This window comes from Gossypium hirsutum, chromosome D05 (assembly GCF_007990345.1).
Source record: "Gossypium hirsutum isolate 1008001.06 chromosome D05, Gossypium_hirsutum_v2.1, whole genome shotgun sequence".
Lineage (NCBI taxonomy): Eukaryota > Viridiplantae > Streptophyta > Magnoliopsida > Malvales > Malvaceae > Gossypium > Gossypium hirsutum.
The window spans coordinates 23,269,846-23,291,664 of NC_053441.1; the positions used below are offsets into that span (position 1 = coordinate 23,269,846).

At 37.2% G+C, this 21,819-nt stretch overlaps 2 protein-coding genes across 11 annotated transcripts; one reads left to right on the forward strand and one right to left on the reverse strand.

Moving 5' to 3' along the window:
* Window positions 1-3,603: 3,603 nt before the first annotated feature.
* Window positions 3,604-10,156, forward strand: LOC107914099 (cellulose synthase A catalytic subunit 5 [UDP-forming]). Its single transcript, XM_016842852.2, has 14 exons — window positions 3,604-4,197; window positions 4,632-4,827; window positions 4,931-5,166; window positions 5,250-5,352; window positions 5,499-5,667; window positions 6,216-6,482; window positions 6,640-6,985; window positions 7,129-7,266; window positions 7,378-7,503; window positions 7,639-7,851; window positions 7,953-8,220; window positions 8,377-8,573; window positions 8,686-9,036; window positions 9,145-10,156. The coding sequence occupies exons 1-14, from the start codon at window positions 4,117-4,119 to the stop codon at window positions 9,724-9,726; spliced, it is 3,273 nt and encodes a 1,090-aa protein (XP_016698341.1). The 5' UTR covers window positions 3,604-4,116; the 3' UTR covers window positions 9,727-10,156.
* Window positions 10,157-10,295: 139 nt separating this feature from the next.
* On the reverse strand, window positions 10,296-21,583 carry LOC121217866 (uncharacterized). Of its 10 annotated transcripts, none has more exons than XM_041094372.1 (17): window positions 21,144-21,583; window positions 17,901-20,586; window positions 17,523-17,821; window positions 17,393-17,453; window positions 16,939-17,286; window positions 16,388-16,849; window positions 16,004-16,282; window positions 15,539-15,928; window positions 15,115-15,420; window positions 13,964-14,791; window positions 13,704-13,775; window positions 13,232-13,618; window positions 12,786-13,124; window positions 12,159-12,497; window positions 11,531-11,821; window positions 10,940-11,263; window positions 10,296-10,766 (listed from the first exon to the last, which is right to left on the reverse strand). In XM_041094372.1, exons 1-17 carry the CDS (start codon window positions 21,255-21,257, stop codon window positions 10,492-10,494), a joined length of 7,800 nt encoding a protein of 2,599 aa, XP_040950306.1. In that variant the 5' UTR covers window positions 21,258-21,583; the 3' UTR covers window positions 10,296-10,491. The 10 variants fall into 10 exon arrangements, with proteins under 10 accessions (XP_040950306.1, XP_040950305.1, XP_040950303.1 ...); XM_041094371.1 differs by having other exon boundaries at window positions 13,704-13,778; XM_041094369.1 differs by having other exon boundaries at window positions 13,704-13,778; window positions 17,393-17,456.
* Window positions 21,584-21,819: the final 236 nt, after the last annotated feature.

Genomic DNA, 21,819 nt, shown 5'->3' on the forward strand with positions numbered 1-21,819 from the left:
CTGAGGCTTTCGAGAATGTACCTCCATGTTGGCCAGGGTAATAGAAAGATGTTTTTCCTAACACATGATTTTCAGACTTAAATTGAGACCAGAAATCGTCGGTGGTGCATATCTGACATACAATTATAGAGCTACGTACAGTTTTAATTTAATTAATTATGTAATAGGACATTTATGTCAATATCGTATAGTATAGGGATGTTTTCATTACTCTGACATGTATGTAATTATTATGAAAAATACATAAATAAATCATACTTTAATAGTATTATACAGCGAGAAAAGTAATGACTTAATATGGGAAAATTACAAAGTTGCAGATAATGTAAATTTATTTTAATCGAATGTGGTGTTGTTGGTATCTTTCAAGGTTGATGCCATTTGGAGGAAAAAGTAGAAAAGTACGGGATTGGAATATCAAATATCATTGGTGTTGTTTTCAACCTGGAAATTTCAATCTTATAGGCTATCTTGATGCTGAAACTGCTTTTGGCACTAAGCTATAATTGTTTATGGTGGGATATTAAAATTTCACAAAGTGTTGATTTTCTTTTTAAATTATTTTCTTCTCTTTTAGTGTTTCACCTATTCATGTAAATATCGATTTTTGTGATGATTGATTTTAATAGTAGTTTTTCAAATGTATTTATGATATTTGTGATTGTAGTCGTAAGAAAATTTTCAACATCTACCTAAAATTGAAGAAAAAATTGGCTTTTTAACCCAAGAAAATTCTATCAACTTCACTTGACTACAGTCATCTTCTTCTCTCCAACGTGTCGTACTTATGAAGTCGGTAACCCAAATATTGATGAATTTAGGTGCAATGATTTTCTTACGCAACAAACTTGAAATAAATAAAAGAAAAAAAATCACCAGGAAAAAGAAAAGCTGAATAACCTAATGTTACACTTTTTCTAAGTTACAAATAGTACTGAAACAAAATTTCCAAAATTCATCAAATTTGACCTCAAATAAAGTAACAAAGAAAATTCTGCAATTTTTGCATATAAATAACAGCACATATAATCCCACTCCTCAATGTAAATGTTGGTCCACTTTGCCTAATTTTACTTTTTATCATCATTTTTCACCATGAGGGCAGCTGTCACTTTATATTTATTTTTTGAAATAGCAAAAACTAAGCAGACATGGTTGATTTTGGAGTATCTTCCAAAATTCTCCTCCATTCCCCATTGCCTTTGGATTTTATAATTGAGACTTGGAAATATTCTAAAGTTGATTCAATGTGTAGGGTAGCCTTGTCTTTTTTCTTTTACACTTTTTTTGGGGGAAAAATGGGTTTTAAATAATTAATATATAATAAAAAGGAAAAAAAATGTTCCAACCATTTTCCACTTTCAAACCAAAAATCAATTGCTATTTGGTTAGCTAATTAAGCATCAGATGGTCCATCACCGTCACTGAAAAACAAATCATAATTAACTACAATTTATATACATGTACCGCATTATTTATTTATTTATTTAAATTGTTGGAATATTAACATTATATGATGAAGAATAAAATGATTTTGATAATAATCGACCAACCATAGATTATTTAATTAATACAAATCATTTCCCCTTATTGTTAGAGGAAATGCAAGACGGGGGGGGGGAACAAATTGAAAGAAGATAATTACTACCTAACCTAACCTTAACCAATTAAATAATGAAGTAAAATACTAAAATGTTAGTAACTCAAATGATCTGGCAATGACTCACTCTTTTAGCTAATTTCCCTAACTAATAAGATTTTAGAATAATAAATGCTTTACAAATTACTGACCATTCTCAACACCCTTCTTGAGTAAGCAATTGGTAGATCTATGTATCAATAAACAAATGAGTGAAAGTGAGAGGGGAAATGTTCCATTCAATTGTTACCTAAATTATTTTAATTGCGTTGAGAAATAGAATTAAGATGACCAACCCTCTAATCATTTTTTTTTCTGTTTCGAATTTCCTTTGTGCGTGATGAAAATATGAGTCAATGCAGCTCTGCCGACACTAACAGAATCAGGAAAAGGAATATGCTTTTGGCGTTATTGTATTAATATTAGGGTATTATTGACTTTATAATAGGGTGCTTGTTGATTAAAATAGGTAAAATATGATGTTTTTTTTTTAATCAGCTAAATTTCACTTTCAAAGTTGTTTTAGGGTTCTTGTCATAAAATTGGCATTATCAATACGGTCATTTTCTTTCCTACTAAACCATTAATAGGACAATTTTGCCCCCATTACTGCAATCGGAGTGATGAAGTAATATAAAATCCTATTCTGATTTTTATATTTTTTAAATTTTAAAAATTTAATCTCGTCCAAATAATAATTTTAAATCATACTATTTACGAGTTTTTACGTGCCAAACATATTATAATATTCTTTTAAAAAATATTATATAATTTACTATTTTCATATAATACTAATGAAGAAATCACTTTACTTTGGTTAATTAATTTGAAAAAGTATAAAGATAAAAATAATCAAAATAGAAAATATGGGCTAAATCCACAATTTATGCACCATATAAAACTAATTGTAAAATTTGACCACCAAATTTGATTAATACTGTTGGAGACTGAAAATTCAAAATTTTAAAAGAAAATCGATGTCTTGATTTGTACAAAGTAGTGGTTAAAGTTCTTGTCAAATACTCATTTGACATAAGTCCAAATCGTGTAACCTCTATCCTATTACTCAAATTAGAGCATAGTAATTAAATTTGACAACTTACATTAAAAAGGATAATATTTGAATGCGTATAATTAAAATATAAGAGAAAAAAATTTAATCAAATTAAAGTGGGTTGATGGTGGATTAACCCATGCATCACATCACATGAAACTTACCATCATGTAATGTCGAATTTTAGTGGATTTTACATCAATTTCACATTTGTTTTCTACTAATAAGCTGAGACTAGAAAGGTAAAATAAAAATAAATTAAAGTTGATGTAATTAAATGTCATCAAAGTTGAAAGTTAAAAATATAAAATTTCTGAGGGTTTGGATATAATGGCACATTATTAGTAAAACTAAACACGACGTAGATATAGTTTCATAATCTTAAATTAGGGTTTAATACAGACGTTCACTCTTCTGCTTGCTTCTTTGGTATGTTACTGGTTTTTGGGGACGTTGGTCAATAGTGTATAAATCCTAATGCCCAATTCGGTAAAATCCCACAAGCATTCGTTCCCCAATTTATCGCGACAATTTTCTCTTTTGTATCAATCTGATTGACTGACACTTCCCGTTAACGGATCATTTAAGTTGATCGTTTCGACATATAATTCCAAAAAAACTGTTTATTGAAACACCAAAAAATATATTAAATTACAAAGATACCCTTGATCACCGACAAGCACCATCGTCACCGGTGGGGCAAAACCCGTTGGCCCCACCAGCCCTCCCCAAAAGAAAAAATATATATGGATCCCACTCAAAACCCCACAATGATAAGTACTGTCGTAAGAGAAATTTTTTTACAGTGGAGCTAATACTTTACATTGGGAAGTACCAAAGCCTTCTGCATACAAAAAGAAATGAGATTATAAATCCTATATGAAATGTGTGTTTTAGAGTTGAATTTTGATTAAGAGGCATTTGGATCAGAATTGTGTCTCCAAAGCTTTTCACTTTTTACATTAAAAATTCATTTATAACAGAGTGGCAAAATTGTGTCTTTCTTTTTTCCTCTCTCTCTCTATCAAGGAAAGAATCAATCGGTAAACGAACAAGACTCAAAAACAAAATACTAGTATTTCTTTTTTTTAATTAATAACTTTAATAGTATAATAATATCTTGTTTCTTATATTTTATAATAGTTGACATCATATTTTATTTCTAGCTGTATTTCTATATTTGGTCCTCTACCTTTCTCTGGATCTCTCTCTCTCTCTCAAGCTGTATATTTGTGCATTGTTGGAGTGTGGGTTTCTTCCTCTTTGTAAGGGGTGCTTGAGAGAAAGAGGGGGGGGGGGGTAAAACTTGGGGTTTTATGAGTTTTTTGAGTGATGAAGGGGAGAAAGACATAGCTTCATTTAAGTGGGTTTCTCTTGCTAAAAGCTTTTAAGCGCTGTTTTGTTGTTGGGGGTTGGGAGCTAAATGGACACTAAAGGAAGACTCGTTGCTGGTTCTCACAACCGGAATGAGTTTGTTCTCATCAATGCTGATGAGGTTGCAAGAGTAAGTACCTTCAAAGTTTGCTGCTGTTTTTTTCTTTTCAACACCTGTAGTTAGCGGAGGAACTTGAAGGAGTAAGAGTTGGTAAATGTGTTGTTTGAAGGGCTTCTTTTAGTGTATGAGGCCGTTTTGGTTTGTGTTCTTCAGCTTGGTAGAGTATCACATTTCAGGAGCTTTCGTCTCTTGGTGTGTTCTTTTTTTGGTATAATGTTTATATACAGTTCCCAATTGAGTGAATTCTTTTATAGTTTGTAGATCTCAGCGGGTAGATGCATCCAATTCAACCAATTAGCAACCCTGAATTTGCATAATTTTTGTTAGTTAATCTATTAGAAGAGCACATTGGTTGGGGTTTTGGTAGCTTAAAGTGTTTCGAAAAGCTCTTTTTCATGATCTGCTGGGGTTGACATTGTTAATTGTGTGACTATGACTTGCAGGTGACATCTGTTAAAGAATTAAGTGGGCAGATTTGCCAGATCTGTGGGGATGAGATAGAGATATCTGTTGATGGGGAGCCATTTGTTGCTTGCAATGAGTGTGCATTCCCAGTATGCAGGGCTTGCTATGAATATGAAAGGAGAGAGGGCAATCAAGCATGCCCTCAATGTAAAACCAGATACAAGCGAATTAAAGGTGAGCCTTGTTTAGTTGGATCTTTCAGTAAAAACCCATTAGAGAGCAACTTGGTAATAATTTTAGTCTTCAAGAAATTAAGCTAACACTGTCTCTATTCCAGGTTGTCCTCGTGTTGAAGGGGATGAGGAAGAGGACGGTGCTGATGATTTGGAGAATGAGTTTGATATCGCAAGCCACGATAGGAGAGATCCTCACCATATTGCTGCCGCCATGCTCTCTGGTCGATACAATATCAATCATGGTTCCCAACCACATGTTTCCGGGATAAGCACCCCAGCGGAGTTGGATGCTGCGTCTGTTGCTGCAGGCATCCCTCTCTTGACATACGGCCAAGAGGTGAATTGGTTTTACCGTCAAAATTCTTTTGTTTGAGTTTGCTATTACATTTGTGGCTGACATCTGATTGATTTTTAATGAAGGATGTTGGGATTTCCCCTGATAAGCATGCTCTTATTGTTCCTCCCTTTATGAGTCGTGGAAAACGTGTCCATCCAATGCCAATGCCTGATCCTTCCATGACTTGTGAGTTATTTCATATGATTGGTAGAAATGTGTGAGGACTTCTAATTTAATTTCAAATGATCAATTGAAATACTTCTGACCTTATTTTTAAAGAAACTCAGTCTATTTTTTAGCGCTTAACATTGTTTGTGGTGTTGATATCACAGTGCCACCTAGACCAATGGATCCTAAGAAAGATTTGGCAGTGTATGGGTACGGAACTGTTGCATGGAAGGAAAGAATGGAGGATTGGAAGAAAAAACAGAATGAGAAACTCCAGGTGGTTAAGCATGAAGGAAATAATGGAGACGAGTTTGAGGATTCTGATTTGCCAATGTAGGTTCATTTACTCTCTTAAATTCTTCTTGGTTGTCTTAGCAGCATGTTTAAGTCTAGAAGCTTATTCCTGCTACTGTTTGTTTATTCAGTAGATTCCTCTTTCGTTTTTGGATTAAAAGAATATAGAAATTGTCAATTGATTTAGAAGAACACCTAGCTGTTTCAGCTAAAGCTTGAGTTGCTAATCTTAAAGGGTATTTATGGTTAATTATATAAGCGTAATTGTTGTTTTTCCTCGCTTTCTTTTCTCATGAGAAATAAATCTATTATATGATTGTATTATTTTATTTTTATTGGCTCCAGAGTTTGTATCCTTTTTGCATATATGTTACTTCCATGTTCTGAGAAAATGAATGCACCATTTTTCGATGTTCAAAAAGTTTTTCTCATACTGTATCTCAGGGCTTTGCATCAAACATGGTAGTAACTAGTATCAACTTCATTTCCCAAACGCACTATACACTACTTTTTAGAGAAGTAGCTGTATTCCTTAACACCTTTTTCACATTCAGTACTAAAAAATGTAAATTTATGTGTTATTTCAGGATGGATGAAGGCAGGCAGCCACTTTCAAGAAAACTACCAATACCCTCTAGCAAGATAAATCCGTACAGATTAATTATCCTACTCCGGCTTGCGGTCTTGGGGTTATTTTTTCACTATAGAATTCTGCATCCTGTGAACGATGCTTATGTGCTGTGGCTTATTTCAGTCATCTGTGAAATATGGTTTGCTGTATCATGGATATTGGATCAGTTCCCGAAATGGTACCCAATTGAACGGGAAACATACCTCGATCGTTTATCATTGAGGTGATTTCATCTTCCTTTCTCCAAATCCCTTGCCCATTCTCTCTCTCGCTCGTTGCATTGTTTTTCCTCTCTCCTCTCTTCTGTACTCGCACTAAATTGTGTGCATGTCAGAGGGAGAATTCAGTTTTGCTTATTATTACACCTCCCTTTTTTTTAGGTATGAGAAAGAAGGGAAGCCATCTGAGCTAGCTTCTGTAGACGTATTTGTGAGTACAGTTGATCCAATGAAGGAGCCACCGCTTATCACTGCAAATACAGTTCTGTCTATCCTTTCAGTTGATTATCCAGTTGATAAAGTAGCCTGCTATGTCTCTGATGATGGTGCTGCCATGCTCACGTTTGAGGCTCTATCCGAGACATCTGAATTTGCAAGAAAATGGGTACCATTTTGTAAGAAGTTCAGCATTGAACCTCGAGCTCCAGAATGGTATTTTGCTCAGAAAGTTGACTATTTGAGAGATAAAGTAGATCCAACATTTGTTAGGGAACGCCGTGCCATGAAGGTTTGTAACTTCTCTCCTAATTTGAATACGTTTGCTGCCGTTTAGTGTCTGCCATTTGACTAGCCTACCTACATGTTGAAAGAATAGTGTTCCCCATTGGTTTCAAGAAATGATGTTTCATATCTGGTTATTTGTTGATACAGAGGGAATATGAAGAATTCAAAGTTCGAATAAATAGCTTGGTTGCCATGGCGCAAAAGGTTCCAGAAGAAGGTTGGACAATGCAGGATGGAACACCATGGCCTGGAAACAATGTCAGAGACCATCCTGGAATGATCCAGGTGAGGTGTTTTCTTTGAATGTGGTTTGTAATTAAGTTCAGATGCTATCCAGCCCCCATGCAATTTCCAGTATGCTTTAACATCGTAAACATTTGGTATTCTTTGCTGTAGGTTTTTCTTGGTCATGATGGTGTTCGAGATATTGAAGGGAATGAATTACCTCGTCTAATTTATGTTTCTCGTGAAAAGAGACCAGGGTTTGATCACCACAAGAAAGCTGGGGCCATGAATTCTTTGGTATATCCCTCTCTCTCTATTTCAAGCATGCAGCTGTGGACATACACCACACACAGTCTCAGCTTGGCATGTCCTCTGATCCATCTGTTGTCTGGTTTGTAACTAATTATAATATTTTTTGGTTGATTAATGAAGGTGCGTGTTTCTGCCGTCATCTCCAATGCTCCTTTCCTACTGAATGTTGATTGTGATCACTATATAAACAACAGCAAGGCTCTTCGTGAAGCTATGTGCTTCATGATGGACCCTATTTCAGGAAAGAAAATCTGCTATGTCCAATTTCCTCAAAGATTCGATGGCATTGATCGACATGATAGATACTCAAATCGAAATGTTGTCTTTTTTGATGTACGTATGATTTGTTGAACTTTAATACTGCAGATACATGTTTCTTCCTAAAAGTAGAGATGATGATATGTTGTTTCTTTTTTTTCTTCCCCTGAAAACAGATCAACATGAAAGGACTGGATGGGATTCAAGGACCTATTTATGTCGGAACTGGATGCGTCTTCAGGAGGCAGGCACTCTACGGGTATGATGCCCCTGTCAAGAAGAAGCCTCCAAGAAGAACATGCAATTGCTTGCCAAAATGGTGCTGCTGCTGCTGCTGTTGCCGATCTAAAAGGAAGAACAAGAAATCAAAGTCCATTGATAAGAAGAAAAAGGAGGTTCCTAAGCATAAACATGCTCTAGAGAATATTGAAGAGGGAATTGAAGGTAATGATTATTCTTCTATCGGCTTCTAAGTTTGGTCTCTGATATTTCCAAATATATTCATCAATGACCTAGAATCAATCCACTATATTTTGCTGTCAGTTAAAGTAGATTATGTTAGAGCATTATCAATTATAGTGCCATCATTTCGTATTGCAGGTATAGACAATGAAAAGTCGGCCCTTATGCCACAAATCAAGTTTGAGAAGAAATTTGGTCAATCACCTGTTTTCATTGCTTCAACACTTATGGAGGACGGGGGTATTCCAAAGGGAGCAACCACTGCATCACTCTTGAAAGAAGCCATCCATGTCATCAGCTGCGGTTATGAAGATAAAACAGATTGGGGGAAAGAAGTGCGTCATAACTGTTCCGAACTTCATAAATTAATATCTTTTGAAACTTTTTTTGTTCTTTTGGATTATTGGGTTTTGATAGTGATACTCATCGATTCCAATCATCATTCAGGTTGGGTGGATATATGGCTCAGTTACTGAGGATATATTAACAGGCTTCAAGATGCACTGTCATGGTTGGCGGTCAGTGTACTGCATTCCAAAAAGGCCTGCATTTAAAGGTTCAGCTCCAATTAACCTCTCAGATCGTCTGCACCAAGTTCTACGTTGGGCTCTGGGATCCGTTGAAATTTTCTTGAGCAGGCATTGCCCAATATGGTACGGTTATGGTTGTGGATTGAAATCCTTGGAGCGCTTTTCTTATATTGCTTCAGTTGTGTACCCTTTGACATCAGTTCCGCTGCTCGTTTATTGTACGCTGCCAGCTATATGTCTCCTTACTGGAAAGTTTATTGTCCCTGAGGTAATTCTCAATTTCTGACATGCCTACTTTAGTAATAAGAAGGGGAAAAAAATCTGCTAGGACAAGGTAATTCTGAATTTCATCTAATACTGAATTTTCCATTTGCAGATAAGTAATTATGCTAGTCTCCTTTTCATGTCTCTCTTCATAGTCATAGCTGTGACTAGTATTCTAGAAATGCAGTGGGGAGGTGTTGGAATACATGACTGGTGGAGAAATGAGCAGTTCTGGGTGATCGGTGGTGTCTCGTCTCACCTGTTTGCACTCTTCCAGGGCTTGCTCAAGGTTTTAGCTGGTGTAAACACAAACTTCACCGTTACCTCAAAAGGAGGAGATGATGGAGAATTTTCCGAACTGTACCTATTCAAGTGGACATCTTTATTGATTCCCCCCATGACATTGTTGATCATCAACATAATCGGAGTCATAGTCGGGATTTCAGATGCCATCTCTAATGGATACGACTCATGGGGCCCTCTATTCGGTAGACTGTTCTTTGCATTCTGGGTCATTGTTCATCTTTACCCCTTCCTCAAGGGGTTGATGGGGAAACAAGACAGGCTTCCCACCATTATTGTGGTTTGGTCAATACTTTTAGCATCGATTTTCTCTCTTTTGTGGGCTCGAGTCAACCCCTTTATATCGAAAGGAGGCATTGTTTTAGAGGTGTGCGGGTTGAACTGTGACTAAAAATAAATTGTAGAAGAAAAAACAAAGGAGTAGAATTAGATGTTCAGTGTTAAAAGGAAGCAAGGCTGTCTGAAAATTGCATAAATCGACTACGATTTTGGTCAAAGATGAAGACATCTCCCGATTCAACATGGTTGCCCTCAAGGTGAGGAAAAGAGGAGAACGTGTTGGAAGGTGTTTGTAGATACATATATATACAAAACTGTGATCCAATATTTGTCAGTGTTGAGTTTTCCTCCGTTTTGATTCTTTTTATACTTTTGTGGGTTTTGTGGGTTAGAAGGTATTGATTTCATAAAGTCTTTTGTATAATCTCTTAAGAGAAGAGACTTGAAAAAAGGTGTAGTTTTTTCATCCATGGATAATGTATATTTCCTTTGTTAATAAGGGGCACCTCATAAGTGCCAAGAACTGTCTGCTTCCAACTTCATACTTGGGGACTGTAACTTTTAATGCTTTTTAATTTTATGTTTATTTTCCTCATTAGCATTTCCCAAGCTGCTGTTCCTGTTTTTTTTCGAATTACAAAATGAAATCATCCTACTGATTTTGACAACAAGGACACATAATACAACAGAAATTTAATTTAGGGGGTATCATTGCAACTTTCATCGAATGATGAGCAAATACAACCAAATCAAATGTGCACAAACATAGACTTTTACAAATCAAATAATGCATGAGATATGCTCATATTTTAATAGCGAAGTGCGTGACTATGTGCCTATTGTTACTCTTCCAACAAAACAATCCTAAAGAATCAGTTCAGTCTAAGATACGCTCAAGCGGCCTCCTCAGCTTGGATGATATTTTGGGTATAGTCATGTTGCCGATTCGCGCCCTTTTGGTGCTGCCCTCGTTCTCCTTCATGTCATGGAATATTGGTCGCTTTGGTGTTCTTTGAGTTAAAACAGGCTTGCTCTTGCTTTTCATTATGGACGAAATCAATTGCTTAACAGACACGCTGTTGCTCTCCTTTTTGGCACTCGCGTTTAGCAATTTTAGTTCGGTTCTGAAGGCTGCTTCTTCACCGTCCACAGCTGCAACACATTATCAGTATTCTTTTTATGTCAGAGAACAATGAAATATGCACTAACAAACAGATGCTTTCTGCATGTCACTGCTTCTAATTGTTCGAAGTGTTGTGATCCTTTTTTTTTTTTTTTTACCGTCGGATATCATTTATTTCATGTCCAAAATTTATAGGTCTAACCTCTTCTGATTTCTGAAGTCTTTGGAAGGGGAGATTTATCTGCCACTGCTGCACCTTCCACCAAGATGTCTTTCCTAAACTCAATTGTTGCTTCATTATCTTCAGGACCATCCTTAATAACTGAGAAATTTGCGTCCTCAACATGATTACCCTCTTTAAAGTCGCTTGCATTGCATTCTGAGATGGCTTTGTCCAAAGTAACATCGTTACTCTCACCAACCTTCACATCTGAATTTTCAACTTCATCTTCAACCCCCCAAAACAAACTCATCTCCGTGTTGGTAAAGATGTTTGATTCATCGGGATTCGCTAGGTCCTTACGTTCTGTACCATTTTAACAATCATCAGTGGATACAAATTTTGTTGTACTAATAAAAAGAAAAAAAGTAATTTCCTTTACGAATCAGCAATTGTGAAGAGACTGAGTTATTCACCAAAAAATAGATGTTCTCTGCCTGTCACTACTAAACATAAATGTTAAGACATTCATTTATTTGTTATTTTCTCATGTCGGGTAGCATTTATTCCATGTCTATAATTAATAGATCTAACCTCTGCTAATTCCTGAATTCTTTGAAAGGGGAGATTTACCTGCAATGGCTGCATCTTGCCCATAGAAGTCGTTCCTCAACTCCATTGTTTCTTCAGGACCATCCTCTTTCACTGCAAAAGTTGTGTCCTCAACATCTGTTCTCGTAACATGATCACCCTCTTCAAAGTCACTTGAATTGCATTCTGGGATGGCCTTGTCCAAAGTAACATCATTACTTTCACCAGCCTTTGCATCCGAATTTTTAACTTCATCTTCAACCCCGAGAAACAAACTCATTTCCATGTTGGTAAAGATATTTGATTCATCAGGATCCGCTAGGTCTTCACATTCTGTTCCATTCTAACAATCATTAGTGGCCACAAATTTTGCTGTACTAATTAAAAAAAAAGGTGATTTCTTTTACGAATAAGTAATGCAATGAACGGAATGAGTACTTATGCGTAAATCAGCTGTATTCTTTTGTACCAGCCCTAAATGCAAACAATGAAATTATGCACGATAGACATGTTTTCCGCCTGTCATTACTAAACATAATGTGTTTAAGGACTTACGAAAATTAGAATGCATTAATAATTCATTTTACATAAATGTTTAAGACATTCATTTATTTGTTATTTTCTCACGTCATATTGCGTTTATTTCATGTCTAAAATTAATAGATCTAACCTCTGCTAATTTCTGAATGCTTTGAAAGGGAAGATTTATCTGCCATTGCTGCATCCTGCCCCGAGAAGTCTTTGCTCAACTCCTCTGTTCCTTCAGTATCTTCAGAACTATCATTTTTTACTGAGAAATTTGTGTCCTCAACATCTGTTCTCGCAACAAAATCACCCTCTTTAGTGTCACTTGAATTGCATTCCGTGATGGCATTGTCTAAAGCAACATCATTACCGTCACCGGCATTTGCATCTGATCTTTTAATTTCATATTCAACCCCAAGAAACAAACTCATCTCCACGTTGGTAAAGATATTCGGTTCATCAGGATTCGCTAGGTATTTACTTTCTGTTCCATTTTAACAATCATCAGTGGATACAAATTTTGCTGTACTAATTTTTTTTTTTTAAAAAGAAGTGATTTCCTTTTCAAATCGTAATTGCAATGAAGAGACTGAGTACTTATGCATAAATCAGCTGTATTCTTTTGTATCAGCCTAAATGCAAACAATGAAATTATGCACAAAAAATGTTCTCCGCCTGTCACTACTAAACAGGGATGTTATGACATTCATTTATTTGTTATTTTTTCATGTCGAAGAACGTTTATTTCATGTCTAAAATTAATAGATCTAACCTCTGCTAATTTCCGAATTCTTTGAAAGGGGAGATTTAACTGCAATTATTGCATCCTGCCCATAGAAGTCGTTCCTCAACTCCATCGTTTCCTCAGTATCTTCAGGATCATCCTTTTCCACAGAGAAATTTGTGTCATCAACATCTCTTCTCGTATCATAATCACCCTCTTCAAAGTCACTTGAATTGCATTCTGGGATGGCCTTGTCCAAATTATCATATTTACTGTCACCGGCCATTGCGACTGGTGTTTTGACTCCATCCTCAACCCCAAGAAACAAACTCATCTCCATGCAGGTAAAGATGTTTGATTCATCGGAATTCTCAAGGTGTTTCCGTTCTGTTCCATTTTAACATCATCAGTGGATACAAAATTTTCTGTATTAATCTAAAAAGAGTGATTTCCTTTACGAATCCGTAATTACAATTAAGGGAATGAGTACTTACCATCAGAAACAACACATACTGAGGAAACGGAAGAGCAATCTACAACCATCTCAGGTTTCACTAAAGTCATAATGTCCAGTTTACTGCAGCTTTTAGTTTCAACTTCCATGGAGTCACCAGCTATGTTTCCAGGAAAATGCAAGCCATGCGGTTCTTCAGTCTCTAGGTCATAACTCTTCCTTTCGTCCAAACATGGAGACTGGTTCACATCTAAACCATCAATGCTATCCAGGGCTGCGTCTGTTTTCATGGAACTTTCACAATCATCCGACTTTACTTCAGCAATTTCTTCAAGATCTATCTTGCTCCCTTCTACAAAGGAACCATCAGTTACATCATTAAAACCTGCGGCGTTTATATGGCACCAATCTCTTTCCTCCCTTGTAACTGTATCATGATCATGAAAAGCTAACCCGTTAATCACAGTCACCTCATAAAAGATAAAAAGGCTCAATCTAATTAACAACTATACCTTTGCATTCAGTAGAGATTTCAGTTCCCCCAACATTATTGATGTCATCCATAGCTTGTGAATGTTCTTTTTCTGCTTTGCCACAGGAACAAGGAAAAAAAAGTCATATAATTTGACATAAATGCTAAAAAAAGAAAAGAAATAGCTAGTTACAAGGTGTACCAGCAAATTTTGCTGTCATTAAGTTAAAATTTATAAGCATTTGAAGAAACTAAAAATGAGTTTTACTGGAACACTCGAGCGTGATAGAGTTTAACTACCAGTTCTAATTTCAAGCTTGCTACAAGGTGTATCAGCAAATGATGAGACATCTTCCTGTTCACCACCATGTAAAGATCCCAGATGAGAAACATATGCTTTTTCACCATCGCCGACCCCTGCTTCTTCAATGGTGACGGTAGCATCTAATTGTTTTGCCGCACTTATGTTAGGATCATCAACTTCTATTGCAGATTGAAGATCACGAGAGTTATCAGAATCCATAGCAGAAGGCGCATTTGACATCTCTTCCAGGAATTCGGTACTTGCAACCCCAAAAGTATCAGTTTCTTGAATTATTGTTTCTGTGTCACTCATATTTGTGTCATACAACTCTGCATCCACATTACCACCACTGCAGTCAGTAAGCTCAACTTTCAGAGCGGATGTTGCCATCTCCTCCACGATATTATTTTCCTGTACAGCATCTGTTTCTCCTCTCGCACTGATTCCATTGCCATCCATGATAGCAGTAAAGTCTTTAACGAAAGGAAGATCCATAACTCTTTCACCATTAGCAATCCTCTCAACATCCACCAGCGAATGATCAAGAGGAGTCATTGAAAAAGATTCTGAAGTAATAGGTGCAGTCAATTCCTGTGGTGGCAAAGCTTGACTGCCATTACTAAACGCTATAGCATTGACTTCACTTTCGGCACCTTGCTTCGCAGCCTCACTTTCTTCCATGGTAGCAGCCGGTTGTTGAAAAATATTTGCTGGAATTTCATCCCTCATTTTCTTATTATCCATGCAAGCTGCCTCAGAATTTTCTTGCATGTCATCAGTGACAGGCAGACAGCTGTTGAAGGGCGATTTCTTTTCAGAAATACCTGTAGACAAGCAAAACAAGAGAAGCCATTAATAAAAAAACAGAGCTAAAAAGCATGATATAACTAAATATAATTTCTTTAAACATTTTGATACTTGAGGACTATGAGTGGGTTTTTCATCTTTTCTCATAGAACCATTTTGTTATCGATGCAGCAAATGATAAATTCAATCTCTTTAGCATATAAAATTCTTCCCTAGAACATCCTAGCCTCCAAAAAGTCGGCTTTTGACAAAATAATCATGATTAGCAAGAAAATGTAGATGTATTCTAACAAAAAAAAAATGGAAAATCCTAATGCATTAACATTGTGATAAAAATCACCTTTAGAAGCACTATTCAATATATCGTTGCGCTTTTCTTCTGATGAAACAGGACCAGTTCTTTCCCCATAGAAAGCTTCACATAAATGTTTCTCATGTGTTTCACTGTCTATACTTTCTGAAATTGGATCATAAACACCATTTTCCCTAAATTCTCCTTCAGAACTCTGGTCAATAATCTTTTTTGCACTGACAAACTGAAACTCCGTTTCAGTATTTATTGCCTCTTCATTTTCAACTATTTTCACACCTTCATGGTTTAGCTGACCACGAATCGCGTGTCCTGCATTGCTCACATCAGGTTTACCTGCCAGTATTTGGTGGAAAATTCATTTAAACAATCGCTTTGATCTAATATAAAACAAGCTCAAGAAAGTTCAATAATCTCAACTAGTTAAAAGATAGAAAGTGAAATGTAAAGATACCTTTGACGTCTTGGCTGCCTTCTTGAGGTCTTGGAGGACTTATCAAATCTTTATCAAGATTGCTTAAGCTCCATTGCCTTTCTGTTATTGCTTTTTGACTAACGGCTTCACTCATTTCATTAATCTCAACTGAATTTTCAGTTTGTATCATTCCTATTCCGGAAGAATCAGTACCTGTTTCTTCTTCATTCTTCAAGGAAACTACCTGCTGAACTGGTTCAGCAGTAGTTATGTCAGTATCCTCTAAGTGCATTGAACCCTGATCCTCTTGTGAAAGACTAGTGTCCTCTTTAACTTCAAATTTGTCAGTTGTGTAGTTAACAGTTCCAATCCTCGATGGTTCTTCTAAATCCAATAATTTCTCCGGTTTCAACTCATTTGAAGTTTCACCTGCACATATCACGAAGTGGTAAATTTAGAAAATCAACATGACATTGTTCAATATGAAATCTAAAACAAACTGACCTGCAAAATTTGTTTGATTGGCTGAAGAGTAAACATCAGCAATATAGGTCATCCCAGAAGAAACCATTTTGTTAGCATTGCTTGCAACTTCAACACAGGCATCATCAAGAGAACCTGTTTTATTCAAGGACATAAAAGGTTGATTTTTTATTTCACCCTCAATGGTATCATCCTGGAGCAGTTTCTCCTTATCATCCTCCATCAAACCACTCTCCACATCATGATTGAATATATCACTTCCTACAATGCTGACAGTATTCCCAGCACTGCATAATTTATCTTGACATGGAATGAAGAAAAAGAGTGTCAGAAATGTCCTCACAGAATTATATGTCCTAAAATGCTTATAACTAATGAAAGAAGAAAAAAATGAATCTCACATACCTTGGCTTTGTGGTGCAAGTCCAACTGGAGTTCCGAGAGTAGCACTGTCACTACTTGATCTACACTTCATTTCTGTAGTACTTGGTGTCCCGGTTATTGAAGCAACAACATCAATATGAGCTCTATGTTCTTGCTTTTCTGTCTTCACAGAACTCTCAATGAGTATAATTCCTTGACCATTAGAAAACTTAGTAGCATTCAGTTGTTCAGACATCTCCAAAGGAATTTCTGATTCACTCTTCAAACCAATACTTTGACCAAGTTCATTCAGGAGATCACTGAAAATTACCTCCTCAACCGAGTCAGCAATAATCGTATTGGCATTTTCTAATTTCCCTTTTATCTGATCCTCCGCAACTGGAGTTCTGATTCCTTCAGCATCCATATTATAATTTATATTCATGTTTTCAGAAAGTTCTTGTGTCTCCAATACATTCTCCAGTTCAATACGAGAGGGTTTGCCTGCAAATTGTCAGGCACTAAATGAGTAACTAAGAGATTTAAGTTTGTACGGTTCATTTATAACATCAAAAGTACATAAACTCACTCACCAGCATGATCTTCTTGGCCACCAGAAGAAAAAATATCAGCTAGAGAAGTTATCTCAGGACAAACCATTTTGCTACCACTGCTTTCAAAATCAACCATTCTAGATTCAACCAAGTTAGAGTTATCAACAGCACCAGTTCTATTCAAGGACGGAGAAGAATTGCTTTCAAAGGAACCATCATGTATCCTTATCTCTTCATCATTTTTCACCAATTCATTATTCTCCTCATACATTAATACAGATTCATGAAAACAGGGTTCATTTCCTGCATCTGGATCTTCACTCCTTTCTTGGTAAGACATCTCTTTTCCTGCAGTGTCAGCAGCTTCAGCCTGGCACTTATCTTCAACTTCATTGAAGAAAAAAACACCAAAAAAAGTAAACCCGTGAATAATTATATGATCTAAAAAGCTTATACATGTAGAAGGAAAGGAAAGGAAAGCATTTTCACATACATTGGTTTCCTGGTGCAGGTCCGCTTGGAGTTCCTGGGGCAACAATGTTGCTATATCTACTCTGCTGGATATCAAATATCTTATGAGCATCAGTTTCTGCTGTAGCAAAATGAGATTGTGCACTACTCACTTGATTTTCAGCTGCCTCAACCGAGCTCTCTATGTATGGAATCCCTTCTGCATTTGAAACATCAGTAGCAATCATTTCTTCAGCTTTTGTTACACAATCTTCTTGTTCACTCTTCCAACCACTACTTTCACCAAATTTATTCAGATTAATAACATCCGCCTTCAATTTGTCTATGATTTGAGCCTCTTCTAATGGAATTCTGCTATCATCAGCAGACACATCACTCTCGATATTAGTGTTTTCACCACCTGGTAGCACTGTCAATTCTTTCTCCGAGTGAAGGAAGGTGGAGGTTGCACCTATGCACGGTGAACAAATAAAAAAATTTAACATATGCAGTTTCTTATGATATCAAAATTAAATACACTCGCCACTTACCTATAAGATCCCTTTTCACTCCAAATGGAAGACCAGCTATAGGAGATGCGTCAGATGAGTCCATGTTGATAACATTGCTTTCAAATTCAACCGGTAAAGATTTAACCCAATTAGAGCATGCGTCACCATTCTTGACAACCTGTTTGCTAACGTCCAAATCCAGATTATTTCTGTTTCCTGAATCTTCCGACAATTCTCCAGGAGATGGAAGACTCTCAACAATTGCAGCTTCCGCTTCTACAATCACCATTCCAGACTTGCTTGGCAACTTCTTCTCGATGCCTTCGGCTGTTTGATTAGGAGGTGTAACAGAGGCACTTGCTGAAGTAATAAGACTGGAGCTTCTTTGGGGTTTCTGTGTTACGGCATGATGCTTAAGAACAGAAGTCTTTTCTTCTTCCAGATTACGCTCTTGCGTCTGTTGCTTAACTCCCTGGTCATCATTTTCTGGAACAGCAAATTGGTCTTCTTTAGAAGTTCCAGGTATACTATGTCGAGAAGAATTTCGACTGGACTTTCGTGGTATTTCTTCAGTCGAGACTTTCTCTAGATGCGGTGATCTTAACTGCTCCATTCTACTAATATCTTCCCTAATTGGCAACTCGGCAGCTGGAGCAGTGAGAATTACAGTCTTGCGTCTATTCTTCCTCAAGGGGGATTGGTGTTGTGAAGTAATGGCAGACTTGGCCCTCTCAACCTCACTCCTATCTTGTACAATTGCATCCACTTCTTCAGTTGTGCCTTTTCCTTGAAGCGGTGCCTTCAACTGCTCCGTACTACCAATATGTTCCTTATTTGCCAAATCTGCAGCTGGAGCAGTAAGAATCACAGTCTTGCGTCTGTTCCTCCTCGAGGGGGCTTCTTGTTGTGCCTTGGCCCTCTCAACCTCACTACTATCTTCCACAATTGCATCCAGTTCTTCAGTCGTGCCTTTTCCTACAAGCGGTGCCTCTAACTGCTCCGTTCTACCAATATCTTCCTTATTGGCCAAATCGGCAGCTGGAGCAGTAAGAACCACAGTTTTGCGTCTGCCCCTCCTCGAGGGGGCTTCTTGTTGTGAAGTAGCTGCATACTTGGTCCTCTCGACCTCACTACTATCTTCAACAATTGCATCCAATTCTTCAGTCGTGCCTTTCCCTACAACCGGTGCCTCTAACTGCTCCGTTCTACCAATATCTTCCTTATTGGCCAAATCGGCAGCTGGAGCAGTTAGAACCACAGTTTTGCGTCTGCCCTTCCTCGAGGGGGCTTCTTGTTGTGAAGTAGCTGCATACTTGGCCCTCTCGACCTCACTACTATCTTCAACAATTGCATCCAGTTCTTCAGTCGTGCCTTTCCCTACAACCGGTGCCTCTAACTGCTCCGTTCTACCAATATCTACCTTATTGGCCAAATCGGCAGCTGGAGCAGTAAGAACCACAGTCTTGCGTCTGCTCCTCCTCGAGGGGGCTTCTTGTTGTGAAGTAGCTGCATACTTGGCCCTCTCAACCTCACTACTGTCTTCAACAATTGCATCCAATTCTTCAGTCGAGCCCTTTCCTCCAACCGATGCCAAATCGGAAGCTAGAGCGGTAAGAGCCACAGTCTTGCGTCTGCTCCTCCTCGAGGGGGCTTCTTGTTGTGAAGTAACGACACACTTGACCTTCTCAACCTCACTACTCTCTTCAACAATTGCCTCTAATTCAGCACTCCTGCTTCGTTTTCTGGTCTCTTCTTTCAAGAATTCTTCCTTATTTCCCCCCTTACTACTCTGAGATACAACAGCTTTTCGCCTGGAAGAATATCTCCTTGAACATTCTGGAGGTTCCAAGAGTGCATTATCCTTTTCAGAGTGCTCCCGAACCTCTGTCACCTGTGTATCACTTTTCACTGATGTAGCAAAGTCTTTCTCCGAATTACGTTTTGATCGTCTTACAGGTTTCTCTGCTTCATAGCCTTCCTTTACCCCAACTATTTTAACCTCCTTTTCAACCATAGAAGCTACATCTTTGGATTGTGCGCTTGACTGCCGTGTCACCCTAGAAACAACTTCAACCTTTTCCACTTCACTGCCGAATGCCACAGACTGATCTCCTTTTCTAGGAGTCCTGGTTGATTGCTGCTTTGGACCATTTTTGGCTTCAGAATTGTCATCCAACAAATGTACCTCGTCACCTCCTTTGCCGTCCCTTATCTTCTTTGAATCTTCCTGACTCACGTTCTTCCTACTTCGTAACTGCCTCCCTCTTAACCCACCAGTAACTTTATCATGACCATTCTTGACATCTTCTTTCTGACCCAATTCTAAACCCTCAGAATCACTGACCACCTCTTCAGCATCTTTACCCTTCTTGCCTACTCTACCTCTCTTTCTCCCAACAGGAGGCGAAGGTGCCAAATGTACAACTTCTTCAACCGCATTTTGCACTCTAGACCTTGTGACTCTAACTTGGCAGCCCTCAGAGTTTCTGGAATCTTCACTATCTGGAACATTTTCAAGCACCTGGGCAGGATTCTTGGACAACGTTTGCCTCCTAGACCTTCCTCTACGCTGCTGATAGACAGAAACCTCGTACTCAATGGTTTCATTGTCAGAACTAAACCTGACTTTCTTTAACTGCTTTTTGACAATCTTAGCTTCATTTTCACTACATATTTCTTCTGGAATACTGCTGGACTCTTCTAACGAAACAGGATCTTCATTTTCCTGTTTAAAACATAAAAACATTAAAAGAACTGAGTTGGTTATATGTAATAACGGAAGTGAACCAATGTACCACAGATATTTACTGTGATACTTGCTTTTTTTTAATCTCCAAAAGGAAAATCAATTAAGGTGAAAAAATAGCATACTTGTTCAAAGTTAACGAAATAGAACATCAATCTAGTCAAGCCGTTCAAAAATATTATTTGCTTTTTCTATTCGATTTTACTTACGCTTCACTGAATGCAAACAGTAAAAATAACGAAAGGAGTGTTTAATCTTCTAATTTCGAATGCTTAAAGACGCAATAAAGCAGAGAAAAACAAATTTCACCACCAAAATTTAGCGTTTAATGCTTCTCGTTTAAATTCATTTTCAGATCTACAAAAAAAAACATTGGAGAAGGAGATGAAAAAATGAAAGAGAAGGGACCTTACAGAGAACTGTTCACATTCTCGAAATTTAGCCATAATTTATAAATTTCATTCCCAAATGAAAGTCAAAGAAATTTATTAGAATAAAAAAGAAAGAAGAAGATGAATAAATGAAAGAGAAGGCACCTTAAAAATGGAAGTCAAACGATCCGCCATTTCACGGTTAGTGAGATTTGCAGGGACGCCATGCTTTTTACACAACGCCTGCAGTTCTTTTCTCTTCATGCCATGAAAATCCATCTCTTTACAATAATTAAGGAAAGAAAACAAAAGGGAAATCTAACTGAAATTCAAACTTTTAACAGAAAAGAAGACACTAATTTGTTTTCCATGAAGAAAAGCTGCTGAAGAACTATAACGAGAGAGATTTTCAGCGTATATAATAAATGACTAAATGTTGTCCGTTCGTTCGTTTTCCGGTAAAAAAAAATAAGAATTAAGGATCGGCATCGGCATCGGCAGTTTGAATTCAAATTTTCAAACGGCCAGTTTTGGCGCTCTTTTGAAAAGCCGGGACCTTAAGAAAGTAGTTGTACTCGCTGTAATAGTTGAATTACAATTTACTCGCCAGTACAGCTCGACAGATGGCATGTTAAAGGGGTAAAGTCAGTCGAACAGTGGCGATTGGTTAGTGGTCAAGTTATTCCAGATTTGGGAGTGGGCTTTGGATGTTGAAGACTTACCTTTCTTTGTTGAATAAGGGCATGTCTATTTTACCAAAATAATCTAAAAAATTTTATATTTACAAAAATAATTTAGGTTTAAAAACATTCACTAAAATAACTCGAAATAACAGTAAAAT